Source organism: Xiphophorus couchianus, chromosome 21, assembly GCF_001444195.1.
Source record: "Xiphophorus couchianus chromosome 21, X_couchianus-1.0, whole genome shotgun sequence".
In the NCBI taxonomy this organism is placed as follows: Eukaryota; Metazoa; Chordata; class Actinopteri; order Cyprinodontiformes; family Poeciliidae; genus Xiphophorus; species Xiphophorus couchianus.
This window is the reverse complement of record NC_040248.1, coordinates 21,828,761-21,856,742: the sequence shown is the minus strand read 5'-3', so window position 1 is coordinate 21,856,742 and position 27,982 is coordinate 21,828,761. Positions and strand designations below refer to the sequence as shown.

General features: G+C 41.0%; 2 protein-coding genes across 2 annotated transcripts in view; both read right to left on the bottom strand.

The window, feature by feature from the left end:
- The window catches only part of kcnh2b (potassium voltage-gated channel, subfamily H (eag-related), member 2b), a 197,827-nt gene extending 178,880 nt beyond the window's left edge, over positions 1 to 18,947 (bottom strand). The window contains exon 1 of the mRNA XM_028005324.1: positions 18,872 to 18,947. Coding sequence (XP_027861125.1) covers positions 18,872 to 18,947 — 76 coding nt within the window. The remainder of the gene's footprint in view (positions 1 to 18,871) is intronic.
- A 4,761-nt stretch (positions 18,948 to 23,708) lies between these two features.
- The window catches only part of sspo (SCO-spondin), an 83,517-nt gene continuing 79,243 nt past the window's right edge, over positions 23,709 to 27,982 (bottom strand). The window contains exons 115-116 of the mRNA XM_028005826.1: positions 25,923 to 26,073; positions 23,709 to 24,126 (exon numbers count right to left, since the gene is read on the bottom strand). Coding sequence (XP_027861627.1) covers positions 24,104 to 24,126; positions 25,923 to 26,073 — 174 coding nt within the window. The 3' untranslated portion in view covers positions 23,709 to 24,103. The remainder of the gene's footprint in view (positions 24,127 to 25,922; positions 26,074 to 27,982) is intronic.

Genomic DNA, 27,982 nt, shown 5'->3' with positions numbered 1-27,982 from the left:
AGAAGTGCTGATGTCATCATTATCTCACTGCTGATGGGAGGGAAAAAATAAAAATAAAAAATGAAGTCCTGTCATATTCTGACAGTCCAATATTTGTTTCTGCGCTCAGGCTGTTGCATTTTAGAAAAGTTTTTTTTAAAGCCCTTTTATAAATGATGAATTTCAGCTGCTGTGACTTCACAGTGGAGTGGCGACAAAAATACCTGCTGGCAGGTAGCTTTCTGTGTCAGCTCCTTATCAGGGGAGACGTGCCGCACTTCGTCTGGAGAGCTGAGGCTTCGGCAAAACAAAGACGCCAAGGCTGCAGAGCTTAGCTGTATTTTTATCCTGAGAAATTACAGTCAGGGACCTCTGATGCACAACATGTCAAAGAAGTATGTGTTATTGTTTAGTTTCTTTTTTTCAAATCGACATAAAGTCTGCTGTTGTTTTTTTTGTTGTTGTTTTTTGCTGGATTGGAATAGAACTCATGTGAATCAGCATCGTCCAAATTACATTACATTACAAAATCCTGTCTGTTTCCATAAAAACCTTTGAACCTATAACAGGTGACTAAGTTATAGTCATCTGTACTATAACTTAGTACAGATGACTAAGTTATAGCAATGTGTAAAAAAGAAATCCTCTAGATGTGCAGAGGTGTCAGATAATAACATTCAAAAAAAATTTTTTTTAATCCAAATGTTATGTTATATAGGAGAAGTATAATATTAAATTAACAACAATTAATAGAGGTATTTTTAGAACAAATAAGAGGAAATAAAAAGGCAGTGTTGAAAAATGTATGAAAATCAAGATGAGATGCTTCAACACAATAAATAACGTCACATTTATGATATATATATAAGTTTATGTCTCTTTACATGTTTTGTAGCATTGTCTGTGGCTTTTCAAAAGAGGACGAGGTCCAGAGGTCAATGTTCTTTGGGAGACCATGGCATAGAAAAGACTGGGACCTCCTGCCCTACTCTACCTAAACACAGCCAAAAAAAAAAGACTGTTTTTTTGTCCTACTTTTTCTTCAACACTGAAAATACTGACAGGCATAATGATGTTGATGATCATCATAAATTTCGGTGTCTGTTATTTTCAGTTTGTCGCCCAAGCCAACTATCCACTCTTTGTTCTTGGTCCCAACAGGTGTGAGGCCCTAAATTAATTCTGGAAAAGTCTGTTTCCGGAAGAATGCCCCCCCCCCCCCCCCCCCCCACACACACACACACACACCCCGTCAGCCCATCGCCACACCCAGTCCAGTCTATCCTTCAACAAATTTTTAAACTCACATCTTTGTGATGTCGTCTTTGCCGGTGAAATGTGCTGCAAATATTCAATTAGACCCTAAACCTCCCAAACTGGTCATAATGTGTACACATAAAGAACTTAATTTATTCTCCACTTATTAATTACATGCTTAAATACCCATCGTCTCTGCCGTGTCTTTGTTGAAGGAGTCCTTGCAGAAAAAGATAATAACTGAGAACAAATCCATTGCAAAACCAATCTGAAGGTCAGCTGGCTCCAATCACAAGTCTTCCTCCTCAAGGCTCGAGACTCAGTGAGGCAACGGGGTGCCGTTCTGAGAACACAAACCAGTTCAGTCCACAACAGTCGTTAAGAGTGATAATCCCATAATCACTGCAATCCTTAATGGGCCGTTTCGCTCTGAAGTGTCCCAGGCTACAGTGTGCACAGTGTCTTCCTCTGCCTTAACGAGGTTATGCAGATTTATGTAAATGAGGTCTAATCCTCAGGACGCTCGGGGACTGGTGGGGCCTCCAGTCCATTAGCCATACCTTTCCCGGGCCCTCACTGTGGAGCTGGGTGACGGGAGCCACAGAATACAGTAGAGAAAGAGAAAAAGTGAGAGTAAATGAGGGAGGTGATGAAGTTTGAGTGGAGGCCTTTTGATGGATGATGGGATGAGAAGAAAACGGCAGCTGTCTGGAGATAAAACAGTGACAAATAGAGGCACAGGCTGAGCGCAGACTGACAGGATAATACGGGGAGATGCCAGAAACTTCTGAGATTCCACCGACTTCACTGTTCTGGAAGCATGAAAACTTTATACCTCAGTGATAGGAGTCATTTTACCTGCAGAGGAAATTCATTTTTCGTAACTCAAACGTCTTATATCTTAATCATACTTCAACTCACTGTCCTTTAGAGCTGTTCCTTCATTGTCCTTCAATGGCTGATAAATACTGTGGGAGGTTTTGCATCATATAATCAGATAATGTCCTTTCAGTACAGTCCTGACCAGTTCAGTCCTGACCAGTTCAGTCCTGACCAGTTCAGGTGAAGACGTGAAAAATTATCAAATTATCTCCATCAATCTAATTGAACAACAGCTGACTGTAAAAGTGGGACAGATATCCTCACAATTATTACTTTCCAGTGTCACCATGAAGTCTGCCATAAAAAAGGGCTGGATATTCAAGAGTCTCCAACAAAAAAGAGCATTTCCTCCTTCAGAGAGCTACTTCATTTTGTCGCCACCAGGCCAGCGCATGCAGCAGCAGGATATGAATGGATCTATGCAGAGCTTGAGACTTTTGGACAATAAATATGTAGCAAAACGATTAGCACAGATGTGAAAAATACCAAGGACGGATGTCAAATTTCGGAAGATTTGTGTTGTGAAGCTGAAGTATTTCACAAAATAAAAAAAAAATTTAAAAAATCCTACCACAATCAATAGTCAGAGTTGCATTCACACCAGTCTTGATTAGTCCACTTTAATTGAACTTTAGTTCGTTTATCTAGAAAATTTGGTTCATTTAGGGAGGAGTGAATGCACAATTGAATCATGATGCAGACTACAAACCCCGGTTCAGTTGAAGTGAACTCTGGTGCGGTTCGAATGTATATGTGAACGCCAAGTGAATCACAGACCACTCCAAAAGCAGGAAGCAGCCTGGCTGCAGGGATTCTCGTAAAATACAACAAAAACAAAGGCCCAAATCGAGCACTAGCATTTTTACTAGAGACAAGAAATCCTTCAACTGTTCAAATCTGATGCCACTCCATATCTGTTCACATTTTGTGACAAAGGAAGCTGCACTCGGTGCCTTCTTCAGAGGTTCTCATGATATTTTCTTCAGAGGTTCTGAAGGGCGAGGGGGTAAATAGGTTTTTCAAAGGGTTTGGTTTGTTTGACACAGTGCAGTGCGAAGGCGAACCGCAGCAGCTGAAAATGGAACAAATGTCGCAGCTTTGGTCACCAGTCAAACAGAGTCTACCGGACTATCAGGTGTATAAACACCTGATAGTGCAGCCCCTAACAGTGTGATGTTACGGGCTGCATTGCTGCTTCACCAGCTGGACGACTTGTTGTAATTGATGGAAACATTAATTCTGCCCTCTAGTAGAAAATGGTAAAGGAAAATGTCTGGCCATCAGCTGGTGGACTTCAGCACAAACACACCTGGGTTATGCACAAGGATGAAGATCCAAGGAGAAATAGCGAATCAACCTCTGAATGGCTCAGATATACGGAAGGTTTTGGAGTGGACAAGTCAAAGTTTGGAGATGAAAACTTTTACTATGATAGCCTATTTATCTAGGTTATCTTTGATATTAAAAATAGTTTGATGATCTCACACATGGAGCTAGACGGTGATGGGTCCCGGGTTGAAAGTTTGGGCTAGGGTCTTTCCCAGAAAGCTGGTTGGTTTTCTTTGGTTTTACCATCATCCAGGTTTTCTCTGTGTACTCCAGCTTCCCTCCACACTCTGAAAACATAATTAGGTTTTTAGTTACTGGTTGTGTATCTCTGTGGTGCCGTGCCCTGCCTCTTGTCAGACGATCACTGGAGATCGGCACTGGCTTTCCAAAGCAACCCTTTAAGTAGAAGTGGATACAGATAATGGATGACTTGATGGATCTAAAACATTTAAGTTTATCAGAATAGTTCTGCATAGAATAGCGAGCCTCATTTTAAATACTATACACCCTAGAGACTAGAAAAGACATAATGCAGAAAGCCAGACTCAGAAGCAAACAACCCATTAGCAGGATATTCTCAAAGATCTTCTGTGATTTTGTTGGGAATTAAAATCTTTGTATCTTCTTGTCTTCTGATCTGAGAAAGAATCTGATCTTATTCTCTTTTCTATTCAACCCAGCAGCCTTCCAGTCCCTCAGTGTTACCCGACATCGTGCTGCTGATGCCTTCAGTCTTCCCTCTCTGGTTAATCTTAACATGGAATCAACAGAGCACAGAGGCAGTGTTTGATGCTTTCATCATCGCAGCTCGTCTTTTTCTTCTTCCAAAGGAACAGCCAATTAAAAACGGATGATGTGACGGGAGATAAAACTCTCACTGAGTGGGCATCAACACGTGACATTAGCAGCAAACAAATTGGGAGCTCCCTCCCCACCCACTCCCCCAGCTACTGCGCAGCCACAAATATTCAGCTCTCGAGTTTAAGACGACAAATTTCACAAAGGCCCATTTGTAGAAAGTGCTGTCGGGTCATCGGCAGCTTTTTTTAGACATATTTCTCATGACATGGGACTAGCATGCTCTCAGCTTTACTCAGTAGACCGAGCGCTCAGGCTGATGAGCTTAATCAGAAATCAAAGTGCACCACATCAGTTGAAAGAAAGATATAACAACACTAGCATATTTGGTCTGCATCTTTCTTTGAACTGCCAATAGAGGAATGATTCTGCTTGATTGCCATCATAGAGAATCGTATACACGCAGTATAAGATTCACATTCACACAATACATAATCCAGAAGGGCAAAGGTCACACCAGCACAGGTTCACGTTTCAATGAGCAACGTGTCTAATTTGACACCAGGGGCAACCTTCATTGACTGAAGTCAATCACGCTATTAGGACACCATCAATGATATCCAGCCTGGAATCTTGAGGTTCTGTCGTTAAAAGCTTCTGCCCTGAACACGTCTCTGCACTTTAGTCCTCCATAAAAACTCCATATATGACAGAAAGAAAATGACACATGGGTGGACTTGGACCTCTGAAGGCAAATGGCTGCCCTGGTGTTTACTTACAGAGATCAGAGTTTTCATCATAAAAAAAAAGAAAAAAAAATTCTTTCCACTTTAAGACCAGCCTCCACTACGTGTCAACGTATCACACAAGACTCCAGTAAAAAGTTGTACGTAAAGAGAGTGTAGCTGTAGTGTCACTAAATGTAGAGACAGTTCAAAGCATATGGATATTTTTGCAAGGCACTGTAGGTTTAGGCTTGATGTACTAAAATAATGACATCAACGATCCATCATAGAAAGATTTCAGCAGCTGCAGCTTCAGGGTTCAGAAGTGTGACGGTGTGATGGCGCTTAGTCTCCTCTCCTTTGGAGACCAAAAGATTTTTATTAAAGCTTTTCTGCTTTTATATTTGCTGTATAGTGGATGTGCAACGTCTGAATTCTGTCGTTCAAATGAAAAGTTTGAAAATAAAGCAGCCACAGTGGAGGCAGAGAATGGGAACAGCAGGGGATCAAATGAAGGTACAAAAAGGACAAAGGTTAGGTCCAGCAAAGACGAAGAAGAATATAATTCTGAAGAATAGTTAACTCTCTCATATAAACGTTTCAGATGCAGCTTGATTAAAAATGTCAAAAATAACATTTCAGTAGTTGTGAACAACTAATGAATGATTATAATATCTATCTATATATATATATAACCAACCAGACATTGTCGTAGTGGATAAACAACAGAGGAAAGCCGTTGTGGTAGATGTAGCAATACCAAGCGACTGCAACATCAGGAAAAAGGAGCACGAGAAACTAGAGAAATACCAGGGCCTCAGGGAGGAACTGGAGAGGGCCTGGAAGGTGAAGACCACAGTGGTGCCTGTGGTCATCGGGGCCCTCGGGGCAGTCACCCCCAAACTGGACCAATGGCTACAACAGATCCCAGGAACAACATCAGACATCTCAGTCCAGAAATGTGCAGTCCTTGGCACAGTCAAGATACTGCGCAGAACCCTCAAGCTCCCAGGCCTCTGGTAGAGGACCCGAGCTCAGAGGATAAGAACCACCCGCGGTGGGTGAGAATCGAATTTTATATATATATATATATATGTATACACACACACGCGCGCACACACGCCCACACACACACATTTACTTGTCTACATGTTTCAGTTTTATCTTACAGTAAATGAAAGGTTGCCACAGCAATCATGATTCTCCCTGAATCAGAAGCTCTTAGTAATGTCTTATTAGAATCTGATGAGGCCTCTTTCTGTTAAAGACTTTATGTTGAGTCAAATCACTGACCGACTTCCACCCACTGATCTTCTGAAGCAAATGTCCTCGCGTTTATTAGATGATCATACCGTCTCAGCCCAGTGTGAGCTACATTAAAGACCTTTGGGTTAGCTCTTGTTAAATTTGGAGTTGTATAAAGCTTTGGTGTCCTGGAGAACAAGGTATCCACAAGGTATCTTCAGCCTTTTTTTTTTTTTTTTTTTTTTTTTTTAATACATTGTGGTTCTTGTCTCCAAACACTAAGAGAGTAGTGTGTTCAATAAGATCATGGAAACATATAATCTGTGGGATGAGCAGAGCAGTGCCATAAGAACGGTAAAAACAAGGAAGTTTATATGGTGAGAGTAGACGTGACCTAACCATAATACAACATAGAGATATGAACTGATGAGGAAAACCCAGAAGGGACTAAAAAAAACAATCAGAAAACAAACACAAATGAAAAACCAAACACCACCACCGGTGGATCACTAGTAAGCTGTGGTTTGAAGATGCTGTGATGGGTGTAGAATATTGCTGCTCAGGTTAGACGAGTATTTATGTTGGAGTTAAGTTGCTATTTATGACTAATGTCAAATCAGTATAGAATATTCCAAAAGGAAAGTCAAATGCAGACTAGAATCATAAAAAAAAACTGTGAAATAGCCCTTTAGATGAACTTTGACAGAGAACATGGAAGCAGTTGCCTTCATTAGCAGGTAACCACCAGTCAGTGGCAATGTTCTCACAGTGTTCCCAAATCAATCATATTGTGTCTGTCACTCTTTCCTCCCAAACTGCTGCAACATGCAGTAAATGGTGTAAATGTTCTGGAAGCTCCTTGAGAGTCTGAGATGTGTTGTTGGCTAGAACCACCGAGAAGTCTGCACTGATCGCTTCTGTCAAAACGAGATGGCAACTCAAGAACCAGTTTCTTACTTCATCACACATGTACTCACTCAGCTTCATAACAGAGGTAAATAAAAACAGCTTACACTTTATTAACCTGATGAAGCATGGCTGACAGCAGATGGAAGATCCTCAAAGAGACTTCATTTATGTTTCATTTTAGATCATAGTCCCTCAGTGATCGCCATACAAACCTGTAAGCTGAATTGCGGAGTCGATTTGTGACGTCGGGTCATGCAGCTGGGTTTGCAAGCCCATATTAACTCTTTCAATTCTACTAGTGGACAGAGCAAAGCTCTCTATTCTATGTCGGGACCTTACAGATGACCTGGAAATGGCTAGAGATGAGAAATGCTGTTGTACTAATATGACAAGATCTTGTGATGTCTCTAATCAAAATTCCTAAACAGTTTAGTTTGTACCTATAATTTTATGTTTTCAGTTACCCAGATTTTCCCCTTGGCCTTTCTCAGATGTTTAGTAATCTTTTAACCAAAAAACAAAAAAAAAATCTTTCTGGCCTTGCCAATTAGGGTTCCAAGCCTATGGAGAGGGCAGAAGAGGCAGTGCAAGATCTGTTTGTCTGCTCCAGCAGAGCAGGGAACACTATTGTAATTGTTTGGACATTAAACTTTTATCATTATTATCATTCTCCACTAAAGGGTTTTGGCAAAAGAACCAGGAAATGCTGGAAAAAATCTGACATTGAAATTCAGTAGAGAAACTTGACAGCTACTTTGACAACAATAAAACAATAAATAAAAAATGTATACCCCTCCATACCTAGAGGGAGCTATTGGAAAGGAAAATGTGTTTTGGCTAATAATTCCTAAACCATACAGTACAGACCAAACGTTTGGACACAACTTTTAATTCAATGAGTTTCCTTTATTTTCATGACTATTGTCATTGTAGATTCTCACTGAAGGCATCAAAACTATGAATAACACATGTGGAAATATGAACTAAACAAAAAAGTGCAAAACAACTGAAAATAGCCCTTATATTCTGGTTTCTTCAAAGTAGCAACCTTTAGCTGTGATTACTGCTTTGCACACACTCTGCATTTTCTTGATGAGCTTCAAGAGGTCGTCACCTGAAATGGTTTTCACTTCATAGGTCAACCTGCCCTGTCAGGTTAATAAGTGGGATTTCTTGCCTTATCAATAGTCATGAAAATAAAGAAAACCCATTGAATTAGAAGGTGTGTCCAAACTTTTGGTCTGTACTGTAAGTTGGACTCTCTTGGTCAGACTAGGAACCCATTGATAACTGCTTTCTGTTCTAGTTTAATAAATGAATGACTTGAAAATTACATAACTATACAAATGAGAAATAGATAAAATTGCTTTTTAAGTATTAAGTATATCAGCAAAGCACCTGGTTCCAAAGCAGTCGCTCAGTGGGGCTGAATTGCCAATTATGGAGACCAAGAGTCACTTGGTCTCTTTCCAACAATCTGCCAGATCTCTGATAACAAGAAATGGCTCTAACAAGCTTGCTGAGGGTCTAAACCTTAACCCTAAATGAGTCTCTAGGGTTCCCCAACAGTTACATGGTGCTCATTTTCTTCTCCTTCAAATTACAGCAGAAAGTTCCTTAAAAACTTCTTTGGAGATCAAAGTTTTTTTCTGCCACCGTATGGTCTATAGATTGTCTCTTTGGAGAATAGAAGTTATAAAGATAGAAAAAGCTTCGAGCCGACAATGGCTGCCAGCCAGAAGGCTCAAGAAAGCTGCCCAATGTTAGGCTGGCAAAGAAACATTTGTTCAATTTAAAGCTCGTTTCAGTGCAATGAATCCTGACGTGTCTATGTACATCTGAACTCCAATTTAATGAGCTGACGACAGAAAGAGAAAAATATGCTGGTTGACTTTTTTGTTTTGTTGTCGTTTTAGAATAAGGAAATATTCTTCTCTTTCTTGGTTACAGAAGCGCTAACTCACGCCTTACCCTGCCTCCGTTCATGCCAACGGAAACTCAGAAGGCAGCCTGGCATGGCGGCTCGGTAGGCATCTGCTGGGCTCTGGGAGCACGGAGAAGTGGGAGATGAGAGGCAGACAGAAAGCATGTTGTCAGATGAGACAAAGAGCAGCCAGAGAGTGTTTACAAGCTCCATGAGTTTACAAGTACACCAGCGTGCTCGGGTACGGTGCGCATGTTCTCCAGAGTGGCCCTTCCATGGCACGCGTGGGCGTGAGTGTATGAACAGGAGAGGAGGGAAGAAGAAAAGGCGGTGAGAGGAACCGATTTCACACCAGCAAAGTGCAATCTTGAGGCACTGACTCACTCCTGACTCCAGCAGCAGAGTGGCTATATTACTGTGTTTACACCCTCTGGATGAAACAGATGGAGCGGAGAAATAAAGCTAACCACCAGACTGGACCATCTTACCGGAGTTCACTCCACAGTAGTGCGATGCTACTTCTGACGTCTTTCGGCCAAAGCTTTTGCTCTATCATTTGACTTGTGGGATGGTCATGTTGTGATAATTTGGTCTGTGTCAGAGTTGTTAAACCTCTAGTGCCTCATCAGAACCTCATCCATACATGCAAACCGTATGTTGCTGTGGATGTGTGGAGCATCTGCAGGCACTGGGCAGCAGTTCCAGAAGCAAAGAGAGGATTTTTATCTCACCACTGTGAACATCAGGGCTCTTGTCCGATTAATGTATGAACCAGCCTCCAACAAGTGGAGGATTGCCTGTCTGAGCGGCAGAGGAAATGATGAAATTATGATAAATTGATTGAGTCCGTACACCAATAGGCTTATCATGGTGTTCTCTGTTGATGTTAGTTTTTTCCCCCCTGAAACATTAGAATTCAGATCTTGTTCAAACTGCAAGATGGGAAACCAATGGGATTCTCTTGTTGTGCTCAGTAACCAGCCAATGGTCTCCAGGATCTCAATCACAATTCAAACGTCTCTGGAAAGACAAAAACTGACATTCTTTGTACTTCGTACCTTGGATTCTAGATCAACTCATCACCATGAGTCCTCTACTGGAGTGATGACAGCAAAATTAAGATTTCTAACAATCAGTGCAGGTTTTCTATTCATCTGCTCTCTGCCATCAGTTTAAACCAGACAGTAGTGGGTGTAGGAGATACAACTTTTCATACTTTGTAAATTTGTAACTTGATATGTATGTTTCAGATTTTAAAAAATGCTATTTGTTCATTTTTACGATTATTCTCCTTTTTTGGAAGAAGATTGTATTGCACTGGAATATATTGTATTTCTATTGATTGTACTTTGAGGAACTAGCCTTTATGGATTAGTGTGATATTATGTCTATTGTCCCTTTTGAAATAAACAAACAATAAGAACAACAGGGTGCTGCGTACCGAAAAACATGTCACTGCCATCATCAGTGAATTGGTATAATGGAATATTTGGACCCGACCAAAAATAAATAAATAGATAAAATCAATAAATAATAATAATTTCAAGAACAGTCATGATATTACAAGAAATAGTCATAATAATTTGAGAATAAAATCATACAACATTGAGCCACAATATTAGGAGAATTTAGTAGTATTTTCAAAAGAACTCCGACACAAAAATAATTAAATAAAATGAAGAATGTTGAGCATCTTTTAAAGTTATACTTCTGCATCAGTTTTGCAAACGATTGTATATTTTGATAAACAGCACAGTCTTCCTGAGATGGTCGTGCCAGATCGGGTGAAGGACAACGACAGAGGGAATCAAACCGGCAACCCACTGGGTGCAGGGAAACTCCTACCACCATCACCCCCATCCATAGTCTTGTATTCATAATTTCACAGCATAATCACTACCAAGCTGGAGAATTATGAATACTTCCTTTCAAGAAAGAACTAAAATCTGAGTTTAGATGAGCTGGATTAACTTTTCAAGAACTAAACAACATCAACAAGATGTACGTCATTCCAGCCACCATGATTACTTTTTCAAATCAGACTCCATGTACGTGGCTCTTTCTGTTTAACTTTGTCTGTCAGTGCAGCAGCTGAACCAGACTTTAAAAGTCTTGCTCACTGTCGTGGTTAATGGGTGTTTTTTAATGGAGCTGAGCCATTGTTAACTAAATTTGCTTCACCTATGCATCCCCAGCAGTGACAGGCCAATATTTGCGCTGTGAAAAAGGTCGCTCAGCTGCAGCCCAGGGACACGGGTTTGCAGAATATTCAATACAGAGATGGATCTCTAAAGAAAGTCAAATCACCTGGAGCTGCCGAAGAAACATTACACCTCTACCTTTTCCTACTGTTTCCTGTGAATGTATGCGTGTGTTTGCGTGTGTGTGTGCGTGCGCAGGTGGGTGGGCGGGTGCGTCGGTGGAGAAGCAGCGGGGCAGTTGCTATGGCGATAAAGTATTTGCACTTCAGCTGCAGAATGATAGCATCGTCTCTCGAGGAAGGTGACTTCGAGGCTTGTAATTGGGCAAAGGCTTTCTCTGAGGAGCAGCGAACAAGGCAACAAGACACAACCCCGAAAGATCCTTGCATCTCCCCCCCTGAGGACGGACGAGTCGCTAAATCCAGCACAGAGACGGCCTAATCAGTATAGAGTGGCATAGGTTTCAGACTTCAGGATTGCAGTACAGTGAGCAGAGAGGGATACCTGCACAGAGGATCGGTGGACAGTAAACAGAGACGCTCTCAGGTCAGTCTATAGAACATATACAATGCTGAGCTGGAAACGTGCAAGGCTATTCCTGTTCTTCTCCAGCCAGTTTTGGCTTTCAAACAGTGATCTCTAATTACATCCATTGTTGTTTTCATCGTGGAGAATCCGGACCAAACCGAAAACTACCAGAAGTAAACACGTACAACCCACATGCATTATGCATTCTGTGTCAAGCTTTCAAATGAGCACGCATTCAAACAAATGGCACACCCTCGGCGAGCGACGCCCCAGAATACAGCAGCACCAGGGAGCAACACAGAGCCTGGCCTCTGGTCACAGCGGAGCAGGAGGTTAGTCAATGAAATCTGATCAGGAGTGTTTGGGCCGTGTTGGGCCTGAGGACCGTCACCGTGGTCATCACACAACGACAAGCAGGAGAAGTATGAGAGAGATTCACACACTAACCTGTCACCACTTAAACACATACTCTAAAAAAAAAAACTCTTATCTGTGTATTCCAGCAGGAGTTCTTCATCCACCCCAAAGGAAAAAACACTATGCCTCATCTAGTCTAGTTGGCTGGTTAGTTTCCTGCCAGGGACCATAGAGCCTAGTCCATACATTTTAAATAGGGTTGAGAATTGAGCAGATCACAAGTATTAATTAATTCAACCTGTTGAATTGACATTGTAGAATTGAATTAATTGCTGAGTCACTTTGTTACGCAATTTAACATTTCTAAAATAAATTTGCTGAATGGAAACAGGCCAGTTTTTAAAAAGCTCATATTTCCATAGAAAGTTTTGGCACTAGGATGAGGTGTTTCCTTTTTTTTTTTTTTTTTGGGTGTATCAAAATTGGTTCACAAAACTGCAATAAAAACTTTTTTTTTGCCTCACATGAATCTGTCGCAACTGTGGCAGCTGGATGCTGCCACTGGCGGAAACCACAAAGAAGATGACAGGAAGTAGTGGGAGGATGATGGCACTGCATGGTTTTAATAACTTATCACATGAACAAGCTTAATTATGTGTGATTTTAATTGCGTTTCTTATTTAATGGGTGCAACACCTCAACTCCGAAATTGTGTTTTTAAATTGTGATATTAACAACGTTTTGCACACATTTGTAATGGAAATACAACTGTTGACTGCAACTTATGTAAAGAAGTCTGTTTGGATGTGAAGTCAAAACCAACACAGGAATTGTGTTGTAATGCACTTCACCAACACATTCCTCTTTCATAATTTCTTTATTATTATTTTTAGACGTCCATTCGTCCGGATTTACCGCGTCAGAATTATGACAAGTCTCACATCAGTGCTGTAAAAGTTGGATAAATGCTACATGACCGTTTGGACCACAGATGTTTTCTGAACTATCACATTAACTTTTTAGTTGGTGATGTGCTGTGGGTTTTTGTTATTGCCACGATCATTTTTCCTCTAAAGAGGCACTTCCTCATTTCCTGTGCTCCCCTTTCACATCGAGGGTCTCAGTGGGGGTGGAATCCATTCGATAAAGGAAATATGGTGGCAGGTTGACCAACTCATCACAGAGCCGACAAAAAGACACACTAACAACACTCCCAAAATCAATTTAACTGGTTGCCAATCAATTTTACCAATCAACCTTAAGCGTACGATCTACACAGAGACATCTGTAGAGGCTTATGGTTAAAGCAGTGAGCGTCTCTCTGTGTGCGCCGACAGACTTCACCACAACATCAACACATAGTCCAACATGTAGAGGCTGTAGTGTAATGCATTAAAAATACATTTGTTGGAAAGTCTTGTTACCTGAACCATGACTAGATCCACAACATTGATATGGGAATCAATAAATAAGCTTCAGTCTGGAAGCTCTACTTCCAGACATTTTTTTTTTTCTTTTAGTTAGAAATAGATACGATTCAGACCAGGGGATAGTTGTTCTTCTTGTTTATTTCTGTGCAGCTCATTGCTCCTCGATGAGCCATCTGCCTGGAAAGTGAGTGATCACTGAGAAAAAGGACCTTTAAAGTCCATCGTACATCTCTTCCTGAGAGGAATTGAATCGGCACACGTTCAGCAGCACAGCCTCCTGTTAAAACACTCGGCCGGCTTTACACTCTAAGCATGCTCTAATTAAAAACTTGACATTTAAGTTACTTTTTTTTTTTTTGTCTCATTTGGAAATAATGAAAAACTCCACTGGACCTTTAAGTAACATTAAGCTATGGTTTGAGTGATGAAAATATTTTCCTTGAGAAGGTTACACAAAATGACGTGATAATTTTGGCAGCAGATTTTAATCTAGTTTTAAATGTCATTTAAGTAATTTCTAGCCAGGTTAGTTTATGTCTTCTTCTAGTCTCCATGGCTCAGTTCTTTGTCCGTTACAAAGCTAACACCTGCACTACAGCAGATGAAGCCTGTTGGTGTTTCACTCCATTCTGCCATAACTCATGAGCAACTAAATACTTGACCTTCTCAGACATTGCCTGTTGATAGAACAGTCCATCTTTTTGTGGTTGAGAACAATGACCTCAGAATTGAAGGACCTCCACCTTGACACTGTGAAGAGATTTGAATACCCAGATATGTCTATTCAAATCTCTTCATAGAGATTTGACCCATGGAGCAACGGCAAGCGATGGTCGCCTCATCACACAAGTTAGTTAGGAACTGAATGGGGAGAGAGTGATGTTGCCTGCTGTGGGTCAAGCCCTGAACGAAGGACATTGAGGTGACATTTAGGCAACAGTGACGACCGGGGCTAGGCTGGTGAAAACCAGAAAATTGTTCTACACTTCTCTTCATACAGAGGGTCTTGACTAGTGAGAAACGATTGCTTCCTGGAGGAGTGGACTATGTTGAAGTTTTAAACTTTCCCCAATCGCTAATGTTTGTCTGTGACGTATTTAATGTGCTAGTTCAACTCAACGCTATGAAGCTAATCAGAAGTCACCCGCACTGTAAACAACCATCCTCCACTGCGAAGAGAGAAGAGCCAATCAGAACAAAGCGACTGTTAATGTTAATTCCATATTTGGAGGCGTGGCCAACACGGACCGAACGGCTTTGTTCATTTCCTCCACTGCCATTGTTAAAACTACAAGCAGACAACAACTCTAAAGCAGCGCAGAAAATCTGTGTCATCATTCACAACTTCTCCTTCTGGCTGCTGATTGGCCTGGTAGAAAATCTACAGGAGGAATTCAAGCCAATGGGAAAAATCATAAACAGAGCAATGAAGGGAGGCTAAAATTAGGTTGAATGGAGCAAGAAGGCAATGACCAGACTAGACCTGGGATACTGACTGGGGTGTCATAACTTGCCTCAAGTCACATCGACTAGTTTTGTCTATTTTTCCCCAAAATATTCTTTCTGGGGCCAGGATGTATTAAATGTGGCGCTCTCAATAAGCAATAACCTGTTACAGAGAAACCTTCTTGCTGAAAATCTGATCACAGTTCAGTGGCTCCGCAGTGTTCCGGTGAGCAGCAGAAAATGTTCACCTTTACAGAGTTATCCACGCTCAGTATGAAGGAAATATTAACACAGCAGGATTAATGTGAATTATTCAACTTGACTGCACTCGTGCAGCAGCTCTGAAGGAACACTCGACACTTGTGACGCCTTGTTGAAAGCTTTTCGGCAGCCGAGTCTTTGATTAACGCAGGGAGACGTCACCTTATTGCTCCCGAATCTAAACAGCTCAACCACTGAGCTGCTAAAGTACAACCACAGTCACAAAAGAGGCTCCTTCTAGAGATGTCCCAGTCAAATCACGCACATTTAATCCAAAGACCCTGACACCGTTGACCCTGGCCATGAAAACTTGTTTTAGATGTGCTTTTATTGATGTGCACGCTTGACTTTCTCCTCCCTCACGCCGCCGCCCTCATTGACCTCATCTTCTGCATGAGCTGAGCTAATGGAGGAATCGTGCCTTTGGGGCCCGCTCCGGCACGTTCACAGTCCCCTCACACGTCCAGAGATGGAAACAACATGAATGATTTGCATCCACGCCACAGGAACGTGAGGAGGGGCGACACCTGTGCACGCCGAAACGGAGATGACCTTTAACTCCACACCTCCAGGGACTTTCTGCAAAGTAAGCAGCTTGGAAAAACAGCTTCCCCCAATCCTGATTGTCTCCAATTGGAGCTTACAGATCTTTTTGTCAAGGCAAAGAAAACAAAAAAAGTAAAAAAAAAAAAAAAAAGTCTTTTACTTAAACGCGTTTCATCGAATTAATGAGGCAGAAATTATTGAATCTGTGCCCGGTAGCATTTTAATGTTCAGCAGATTGCTTCTTTAACTATCAGTAAAGACAGTAACATGACACGCAGCCGCAGCTTCGGGTCAAAACTGATACTAAATACTGAACATCATCATCTGAATACTGTCTGAAAAATGGCTTCCTAGGATATTTGGACTCATTCAACAATTTTCCTTTGCGTTTTTTTTACATAAGCATTAAACTAAGACAAAACAAAATATCAAAGTGTTATATTTTTGTGTAATTTCTCAGCTCAAATACTGTAAATAAAATTAAATCACCATATTCTTTGTCTTTCTCAGGCATACGCAGCAATAGTGTTTTATGCATTCATTGTTACATGAATTTTCTATTAATTTAGATCTTTTAAATTAATAACATTTTAAAATGTGCACCTTCCAGACACATTGTGCGATGAAATTATGCTATCAAGCAAATATGCTACCTTCTGTTGTTATAAAAATGCCTTATACATCAAATATCACTGAAAAGAAATGTAACTTCAGAATTTAATGCCTTAAAATTGGGCCACTGTCTCTTTAAGAAACTCCTGCTCTTTCTGAAACTCCACCTTCAGGAAGTGATCACAACATGGCTCCTCTATTAGCCCTTTAGCGGCGTTTTTTAACAGCTTTCTATTGTCAAGTAGCTCCTACAAAGAGCTCAGCTGATGCAAAGTTCCACCAGGTGTTTGCTAATTGCTGCTGGCTAGTCTGAAGGGGGGAACAGAAGCTCAGAGGCTCAGAAGCTTGGAAGCTGCAGCAGCTCTGAGGAGCTGCGCCTCACTCCAAGAGTTTAACGTTTGCCTGCTGCTGTCCCAATGGAAAACCAAACTTTTTTAAGGTTTCAGCCACCTGACCCAAACAGTGACCATCAGGGTAAAAAAAATAATGCTGGAAACACCAGTGTCACTTTATCTAATTGAGAAACCTTATCAATGTGAAAAGAAAGTAAAATCAACTCTTTAAGGTCAAATGTGCTGATGTGGACTAGTCAAAGTCAGTGCAATAAATATTGAGCTGTTTGGACAGCAGTCAAACCTAAAAGCCATGTTTCTGCTATCAAACATGGTAGTGGTAGCGTCATGATGTGGGGATGTTTTGCCACCAGTAAAAATTAGTCATTGATTCTATTGGTTGGAACAATGGAGAGAGAATTTCAACTTCATATCATAAGATCCAGATGGATGTTCCTACAGAACGATGATCTCAGACACATCAAATCTCGATTCTGGAACACAATAAATGTCTTGGCAACTTGGGGACATTTACCCAAATATACGACGGTGGAATGTATATACTGTATATTCAGCAATTATGTGTAATTTTGACCCTAAGTAAATTCAAGAAAATTCACAATAAAGGCAACCTTGCTGAGCCAATTCAAGATGTTTCTTGCTTTTCATTTTGCCCTGATAAAAAACTGTTGAGATGAATGTTGGACAAGCGGCTCCATCCAGTCAAACTGATCTGTGATCTGCAATGAAAGAATAATGGAACCTGAGAGAAGAATATTACTCATTAAGTATTAAAGTATTCCAGTTGCAAACTATTTATTTGATAACTTTAGCCTTAAATTGAATTTTGTTGTCATAGTGTCTCATAAGCATTTTAAAAGTGCTTTACTTGTTTTTAACATATTAGTTATTGCAAGAGAGTCAAAGCAACACAGTACCAAATTTTAAAGTAAGTAAATATAAATAATTTATCAAAGTCAGTAAAATTAGGTTGAAATTGAAATAAGTTCTTTAAGTGTCTTCTGTCTTTTTAACTCTGTTAAAAATTACATGAATTTAATATTCTAAAAGTTTATTTTTATCAGTCCAAGAACCACAAAAAAGATTAAACTAAGCAGTAGAAAGTTTGGGGTTTTTTAATAACGAGTGCAGGGAAATATATGCAACATGTCATTCTGAAACATTTCCATGAACAAATCCAAATTTGCAGACGAATCTGCAGTTAAAAGTTGGCTGATTGAAACAAACTGAGGCTCTAAACAAGGTCACATATACTGTATGTTGCCACAATAGAAAAGATTATTAAGCAGCACAACAAAGACAGTTACTCAACTGATGCTTTACATGAGCTGCAGCTAAAACTGTGGAGCAAAGTGGGAATGTTGAGGAAGGGAAACCCGCAGGCAGTCCAGATGACTTCAACGCGTCAGGGCGGAAAACTGAAAGCAATAAAGTTTACCAAGTGAGCTGGAATAAATCAGTTACCGGAAATGAGCTTTTCATCCAGAGAAGCCGAACATAAACTACTGGGATCAAGTAAACACGAGACAACAAGGGTCCAGAGGGCTGAAGAGAAGCAGCCATGCACCCAGAGGATTTCTGCTTAAGCTCAGACGGACACACACACACGAGCACCCCCCCTCCACACACACACACCTGTTTTAATCCATTGTAAAGTTGGCTGTGGGGAAAGAGCTCAACATGAGGCTCTATCAGTCATTGAACAGCAAAAGGAACCTGATCAACACATCAGCTGAATAGATCTGTTTGGAATTCAAGGTGCAGTTATTGTGAAAACCGTTTTACATATAAAAATCAGGATTTTTCTGATCTTATTTATGAATTCACTTACTTTATTTACTATTAATTAAATGTATTTGCGCTACAATCATTTTAAATAGTTATCAGCTCTAAAGGAAAAGTGATTTTTATGTTGTTTAACACTTTTTTAACACGTTAATATCAATCTTTATATTCATCAGTGATTTCTCTCCAGTGGAGCCTCATCAGAGCCGCTATCAGACAACAGCATGTTGAAACAAATCAATTATTAGCTCTGTGTTTTCGTGAAGGAATAAAAAGAAGAAGGAAACATAAACTCTGCTCTTACTTTGACTGTCAAATTTCCTGATGATAGTATCCAGGAAGGTGTTCTGCGGGGCCACATGGCCCCTCCGGACCGGCATCTTCGCAGCGGTGGCCGCCGGGACTTTTAAAGACTTTCCGGGTTCTTTGGATAAGATCACACCGAGTTTGGCTCTTCAAGCCCCGCTGAGCGCGCGATGCTCACTGCGCTCCCCTCCACACTGGCAGCCGATCTGGATGGGAGGAGAAGGGAGGCAAAGTTTCCCGGGTGTTCAGGTGGGCTCTGACTCCTGAATGTTTTGGGAGTAAAAAAAATAAATATATATATGTATATATATATAATTTAAAAAAAATCTGAGAGTTCTGGAAAGAAGGCGCGCTGTAACGCGCGGAGGATCGAGCGGCTTCCAGCCTCCAGGCCGGGAGCGGGGCGGCTGTCCGTCTCTGGTCCGCCGATGCTTCTCTCACACCCGGAGGAGCGCAGCGCGGCGCTCATCCTGCGCGTCAGCCCGCTGCTTGGAGGCGGACTGGGCGAGTTCTCTGATGATCACCGTTGGAGCCATAGTTGGAGGCGCTGGGCTGCGCGTTTCTATTTATTTCTCACTCCCTCCCTCACTCACTCCACCTCCTCTTTCTTCTCTTTGTTTTACCTCTGAAGCTCCTGGTGTTTGGCAGCAGAGGGGGGGGAAGAGCGGAGTGATCATTAAAGGAAAACAGCTGCGCGCAGGTCGACAGCTTGAATCGTCCTGCATGTGTGTGTGTGTGTCTGTGTGTGTATATAGGCTATATATATAGGGGTGTGTGTGTGTGTGTGTGTGTGTGTGTGTGTGTGTTTTAGAAGGTGTTCAGTGGATCTCTCCTCCTCCTCGCTGTGCGCGCTGCCGGATGACTTCAACTCCCCTGGTGTCTATAGCTGCGCCTCTTTTTTTAACCCTTTGCGCATCGGAGCGGAGCCACCACACACCTATGGTGATGGACGGGAAGCCACGCGCGCGCTCACCTGTCCTGATAACATCTTAGGCCCCAAAACAACACAACAGGAATTCATTTGAATGGTTTAAAAATAACCTCCTTCGCGTGTCATTATGCAGCTTTGGAATGATAGAAAATTCTATGAAAGAGGCCGGATCTGAAGCCCGCTCAGGTGGGACTGAAGGCCCGGGTTGGCGCAGCTGCCAGGCAGATCAGATAGGACGGATTCCTCCTCCTCCACCTGCAGCAGCAGGTTGGAGACGGACGCCTGACGTTACCAGGTGTTCCGCAGCGTCACCTGCCTTCATTCTTAAAGCCGCAAAAAGTGCAGTTTACGCACAGGCCACCTCCCCGGTTTCTCCCCTCTATTGTACTGCCCTGCTCCGCTCTGTGCCATGCATGCTCTCAAATGTAGAGGGAAAAAAACAACAAAAAGGTTTTTATCGTTCACGAAAATGAGAGAAAAGGATAAAGCACCTGCGCAAAAACGAAGCGTCTCCTTCTCCGTTGCGCCAGATTTTTTTTTTTTTTTTTTTTTTTGTGGTTTTATTGCGGGTTTTGTGCGGCGCGGCTTTCACCTGCTTTCATCTGGGGCTGGACGGGGATTCACCACTCAGCCTGCTGAGCTACGTCACACCGCCGGGGTTCCCCCCTTCCGTCACGCTGGAGATGATGCGTTCAAGTAAAGTGGGAAATTATTGCTGTGCGTTTAGATGAGGCGCATTGACAGAATGAAACGGTTCTGCTGTCCCTTCAGTGCATCCTGAATCTGACTGAGATGTTAACTCCCACACAGACCGTATCTTAGTCTATTGCTTTTGTTTGTCCCGTTTTCACTCCTGTGATCGGACTCGGAAGGACTGGCGGGACGTGACGAACTGCTGCCAGGCAGAAAGACCATCCATCAAAGTGTGACATTTTGGTGCGTATTAAAAATGCATCAGTCGGTGATCCTGTTACAGCGAGCGGCGAAAAACCAGCGGGAGCCGGCTGGACAACTTCCCCTCCTTCCAACTGCCTTATTTAGTCAGGAAAAGAGAAAAGCAGGGAGGGAAGGATGGAGGAGGAGAGAGAAAACGAGGAGGAAAAGAAGAAATATGGTTTATTTTCAAAGAATGGACGGATCCAAGGTTGTAACGCTTTTTTTTTTGTTCACACCGTCTGCACACATGAGTAACGGTCCCCACAGATCCTTGATGTGCTCCTGCTACATTTCACTATCCACATAAAAATTCTTAAAGCTGCCAACTTTCATAAGTGGAGAACAAAAACAGCAGATTGTGTTGAACCTGAATGGACAAAAAAAGTGGGACTCAGACAGGCGACTGATGTATTTTGTTCTTGGCCTTTTAAAGACTGTATTTAAAAAAAACAATGACGCAGAAAGAGAAATTATGGGTTTTGTTTTTATTTATTGCTAAAGTCTCTCTTATCTAGTGCTTCTAAAACAGATGTAGGTTCAAACCAGGAACATGACGGCCATTTTGTCAAATATCAGGTGGTGACAGCTTTGAAGCATACAGTATGTCGTCACTGTTTCTATAATGTGTGTATACTGGAATCAACAGTGTGAAATTTGCATTCTCATAAAGACACTGTCATTTGACTGTTTTTTCTTACTCATCACTCAATGAATTAAGGGATGACATTTTTTACACACATTATATCAGTGCTCAATAATTATCTGAATTAATCAGAAAGTTGGTTGAGCTTCCGCTGCTTGTGATGCGGTTGGAGTTAAAGTCAGAAATAAAATAAAGAATTAAGTTTGCTGATGGATATTAAATAATAAACTAAAAAGCAACTTGCAATGATGCTACAACAACACAGGACTGTGATGTCCAAACTTTGTCATGTGGGCCAAAATAAAGTCAAAAGTATCCACCGGCCAAAGAAAAAATACATCTAAAAATCCCAAAAAAGTTTGTTTTTTTTCCACTTCTCAACAACATGCTAGGCAAACAATTTCAATTGAACAAGTAATCTTTTTGTAATAAAGAAAAGTTGAAATCATTGTCCATTCAAAATCTAGAGTTTTTCCCATTACTAAAGAAATGTGTCCAGTTTGTAAAATTCATTCTAACGCAGATGAAAAAGAAATATAGAAAAATATTGAAACAATTCTGAGAAATAACAGGATTTGGCTCACCAGCTCTTTAAAAATGCTTTGTAGCTCAAGGGAGGTTTAATAATTTACATCAGAGTAGATTTGGGTTCTCCAAATTTTGTTTCTCACTAAAAGTCAGTTGAGAAACGTGGTTCCATTTACTATGAAACTAAAGAGAAAGCTAAAAGTGTGATTATTAAAAGACAAATACCTTGTGTTGTAATAAAAATGTTCAATTTTAATTGTCAGTAACAAGTTTGCTCTAATCAAAGGAAAAAAAAACATCTTCATCTGCATCACCCAACTGTTCAGCCTGGCCATACAGAAACAGCCAAGGGGCAACGGATGGCCCTCATGCCGCAGTTTGGACACCCTGCACAAGATGAAAAGAATAACAGGAGCACCAAAATGAAAGACCAGGAAGAGCGCAGCAGACTGATGGATCTAGTGAGTGAAGAAAGATAAAAGAGAGCTTAAACGCTGACAAAAGGAACCAGAAGAGCTAATTACAGGTGAGTGGATGCAGCTGGGGAAGGGAGCAGGTAGAGGCAAATGATTAACAGCTGAGAGGGAGAGGAGAATAACAAGCTGAGGGGGAAGAAAAGCAAAGACAATGAGAAATAAACCTATAGAAACAGTAAACAGAAAGAAACACAAATTTAATGAAACAAATCAAAAACACAAACAGCAAGAATGAACTGAACCAGTAAGATATGAGGAAATAAACAATGACATGATGATAATAAATGTCTAAACATGAACATATCTCCTTGCATGGAGCCGCTCAGAGCATGTTTTATTAATTCCATCTGTATGCTGATGACACCATGGTTTATGTTCAGGCTCTTGGTTGGGTTGACACTGCTATCAGTCAGTTTCAAATGTCACTCTGTTACGTTACGTTGCTCCTGAGTCCAAAGATGACCAAAGTTATGATCATCTCCGAAGGAAAATAACAGGAAAATTATTTAATGGGCGTCAGCAGCTCTGCACAGCTTCTGTTACCTCAGAACACCAGCAGACTGGCGGTGAAGCGCAGGTACTGTGCTGCGTGAGGGATAGGTGCACTTCACTTTATAGATGGAAAAAAAAAAAACATACGTAGAAATTTTGAAGTAGAATATCGAGACATTCGCCAGAAAGTTGAATGTTGGGGGAAACGGGAGGCTTTCAAAATGTAGAAAGATTCCAACCAAGAACATCAACAAATTAGTTACAAAGTGGCTAAAGAACAAAAAAAGTGAATGTTTTGCAGCGGTCACCATGAAGCCCTGATCTCAGTTCAATGGAAAATTTGTAGTTGGAGCTTAAAGGTCTGTGTGTGAGCAAGGCAGCCTGTGAACTCAGTTAAACCAGTTCAGTTAGGATGAATGGAGTAATGCGAATTCAAATTTATGAAAAGCAGGAAAAGTTTAGACTCACTTAATGCAAGACGGTAAGAAAAAAAGGCTGTTTTGTTACGAACATGTCTGGCTTCTCATTGGTCAGATCCTCCTATTACTTCCTGCTCTCCTCCCTGTTACCACCATCATGATGGTTTCCTCTTGTTCTATTTTGCTTTTATGTTGTTCTTATTGGGGGTTTTTTTCTTGAAATTTTCACTTTTGTCTTTAAATTCTGCCTGCTTCCTGTCTGTCTGTGTTCTTCACCTCTATAAACCATCACAGCTCCATGACACACTACCTACTAGTAAATGAAAAAATGCTGAGTCACTCAATATTTCGAATTTCCTCATGTCAGTGACTAGTCATGACAATCAATGAAAAACGGAGGACAAGGAGAATAACTTCCAGAATAAACATTTTTTATTGATAAGCTCAGCAGTTGGAAACAAGAAGACTGAAGGCAGACATAAGGCACTCATGAAACATCTCTTAATGTGTAAACAGGTCATACTTGGATCAAACTATAAACACTCAGTAGAAAGAGATTGTATAGGCAGAATAAGCTGCAAAGCAAGAACTTGAAACTACGACTGAAACTACGCGGCGCAGTGTGTCCTTCAAGAGCCGCTTTCACTCGTCTGTCCATCCATCTGCTCATCCTGGAAACATCCATTTATCACAGACCTGGCTGTCAGAATGCTGCTTCGCTCGGCGTGGGGTTCAGACTGTTCCCACTCTACCTGACACACACTCATCCACACACGCACACACACACTTGAGCCACAAACTCAGCTCAGCGTCTGGATACGTCGCCTCCTGTGAAGAGAGGAAACAGGGAAGTGATGCAGGCTGGCTTTGCTGCTTCACACACACACAAAAAAAAACATTTCCATCCTACAGATTATAACATCATGATTTCCTACAGTTTCTGTTTTGTAGACCTGAAGGACTTGAAGGACACATTGAGGTTAAGGTTAGGATTAAGAATATACTGGTGCTGGGTGGGATTAGTGGGGATTTTGGGAGCAGGCATAATATGAACAGAAGTCAATACGAAGTCCTAATATGAGTAGGAATACACACACGTGCTTCTATAGGAAATGAGACATAAAGTGTTTTATTTGTCATTATGTTTCCAGAAAATAACAAAACTGCAGTAGTATCCTCATTAATAAAGAAATTAATAAAATAATAAAGCTGCAGTGGTCAGGGCAAAATATGGCCTAAAACTGGTGATGCTTGGACCTTTTGGTGACAGAAAAACATAAATTGTGGTTTGAGTTAGGTTTACACTCAAAGGTGGTTAGGTTTGAGTTTCAGATCAAGGTTAGGCAGGAGAAATTAAAGGAAGTCAATGCAAGTCCACACAAATAGAGTGATACAAGTTGGGGTGTGTGTGAACAATAACAGCTCTGGAAAAAGTTAAGAGCCCACTGCCCACTGCACTGAACCTCATTAAAAACCTCCTGGTTTTCCCACCAAATATTGATGTCTGAACTCTTCCTGAGTTCAGACATTAGTATTGTTGTTTCTAAATGAACATGAACTTGTTTTCTTTGCATTATTTGAGGTCTGAAAACACTGCATCTTTTGTCGTTATTTTGACCATTTCTCATTTACTGCAAATAAATACTAAATTTCTGCTTAAAATCAGAGAAACTGATCATTTTCACTGGTCTCTTAATGTTTTCCAGAGCTGTACATGTGCTCTCATTTTTGCGCATGTGTGTGTGTGTGTGTGTGCATTAGAGACGGATTGTCCCTAAAAGTGAAGCCGTCAGGCGTAATGTATGCAGCAGAGTCGCTGTGGGAGATGGAGAGTGATGCTTTCCAATTAACTAACGCAATTAACCAGGTTGATTAATGGATTAACATGCAACTCCTTCAGAGGTCGGAGCTCTGCTTTCACTATTCAGGAGCATCAAAGGTTAACGCCTGTTTAACCGAGACTTGAGTGGATGTGCATCTACTACATATGTGAAAATACTAGTGACTGTATGTTTATGTTTGAGCCCAGAGTCACTGACTGGATAATTGGACTGAAACATGAGTGGAGTTATATAATTATTGAGTAGTAATTAAGTCTTTGAAAAGTTTTTAAAAGAAAAATCAATATTGTAGCTTTTTTATTTCAAATGACATTTTACCTAGCTTCTTCATGTGGCAATCTGACACACCTCTACTAAACAGTTCGTTTTACATTTTTCTTAGATATTTTCTTTATTAGTCTAAATGGGTTTTTATTAACAAATATATCAAATTTATGCACAAAAAATTAAACCTAAATACTTCAGTTACATTATTATCTGGGAAATTATTTTGTCACCAGTTTCTTTGTAACCTCCCATGACAAGATTTTTTTTTTAAATCTCAGCTTTAATTTCTCTTTCTTCAAAAAAATGAGGAAAAGATATAATTAATGTGGCTTTATGAAGAACAATGGTCTGCAAGAGAACATTTCTGACCTTTCCCTTTTGTTTGAAAAGCATGTTGTTGGCTAGAAGTCAGCACTGTGCACTCATCTGTCTTTTTGTGTAGTCTTAGCATATGCCTGATTTTCATATCGACATGAGAGACAGATATGCAAATCCCCCCGGCCCAGTGTTCCTCACCGTGGCAGCTGGTGCACTCGCAGCTGGTAATGACTGGTAGGAAGACCTGCTCACTTTCTCCGCTCGCACACTGCAGGTTGAGGAAGTGGACCGGTTCCACCAGGTCCAGCTTGTAGCTGCAGCACTCACACTCTGAGTGGAGGTGGGGCTCCTGCATGTGGAGAGGCGGGAGAAAAGCAACAGAAAAGAGAGAGAAAGAAAGTAGTAAAATGAGAACCAGACTGAAACAGAGGACCCTTGTTTTGTAGCTAAAAGTGATGTCACACTAGCTTTTCTTGCTATGAATGGTGGCACAAGTGAAAATGTGTTTTACTATTCTCTAAACATTAAGAAATAGAGCAAATTTAGATAGATATAGAAAGTGTTGGGTAAATTGTATTATTAGTATTATCAAATATTCGTTGTATTATGTAGCCTTGTAGTTACATTTAGATAATGTTTCTGTGTGTTCATTAATTCTGATTTCTTCCTAATCCCTCCTTGGAAGAGGGAGGTGACAGATATTCTCAGCAGGACTCCCTGAGAGATGGAGGTGTTAGTTGTTCCTGGCTGAGTTTTACAACCCTAGAGGAAACTCTACTTTGTTCTTTGTGATACAAAGCCGTTGCTTTGAAGCTATACAACGTGTCCCTTTCGATGCCGTGCCTGGAGCAAGAAGGATTTAGATTGTAGATACCATGTGTTTAGTTTAGTGATTGTCTTGTGGCACTGCAACTAAAATGCTTTGACCCCAACCCCTAGAGTTGCAGCGCCCCGTGTGGCAGGGTTCCTAAAATCAATAAAACAGAGGAGCGGGAGATGTGTTTTTTAGAGCGGTAGGAGATTTGTAACTGAAAGCACATCTCTGTCCGTTCTCCTCGCGAGAAACAAAGAATCTAACTCTTTTGTCTTTCCTGTGTTTGTTTAAATTGTCTCTAATAGGTATTTAGACCTGACAGAAAGATAGATAAGATAGATCACTAGCTAGACAGAAAGAGATAGTTAGCTAGATAGATAAGCTACATAGCTACCCACGTTGCAGACCGACCTGGCCCGGATCTGGCATTCTGCTGGCACATCTGGCAAACCTCTGGCACGGCAAACTGGATGTCAACTACACCCAGGCCAGGTCTGGCAATGATGGCACAGTTCACACAAGGCATGCAAGACGTGGGCCAGATCTGTCCATGCCAAATACGGGCCAGTTCTGGAAGTAGTTATGTCACCATGTGGCAGACAATTCATTTTCTCATAAGGCTAAAAGTGGTGAAAATATGAAGAAACATTTGTACATTTACCAGATGAAAGGACTTTTAACTAAAAGAATAATAGCTAAATAACAGCTATTATTAATTATATTATTATTAGTAGTAACTATTATTAACTATAATAATAGTTATATATATACATATATATTATGAGTTGTGACTGCGCTAGCTGGAAGCTCTGGGACTAGCTGAAGGCTAAGGAACCTTGTCGCCGGAATCGGATGCAGCATGTGGACTCTTCTTGGGGCTGGGATTGATGGAGGCTCAGAGAGGCATGGCACTATTGGCCCTCATTTACTGAAATTGCGTGTCAAGGTTTTGCCAGCATCAGAAAAAAGCCTTGTAATAAAGCTGCCTCTTTTTGTCTGGTGCTTCTTCAGCTAACTTTCAAGACATGACACGATTACATTGTCGACTAACTGATGTTCCATGAAAGCCAGCCTCCATCCAGCAGAACAGCCCGAGGTTTTAGTCATGTCATTGAAAACCTTTTTGCTCAGACTTGGAAGCCATTTCAAATTGCTGTCCCTCAACTTTTGGCCAGATTTGGTCGACAACCCGTTCTTGTGTCTCTTTCAGGTAGTTAAGACAGCAACATGTCTTAGACTCTCTGATGCCTCTACACATCAACGACTTCACAAAAAGCCATATTGTGTCTTTTCTCTCTTTTTATGACATTCTCAGATCTTTAATTTCATGCCTCATCGTTATAAGTTCCTGGATGATACTGATAACAGGTTGCAACAAAGAGCTGAATCCTAGACCCATCCTGAGCAACTCTGTGAGGTCTTCCTCATCCAAGGAAGATGTAAC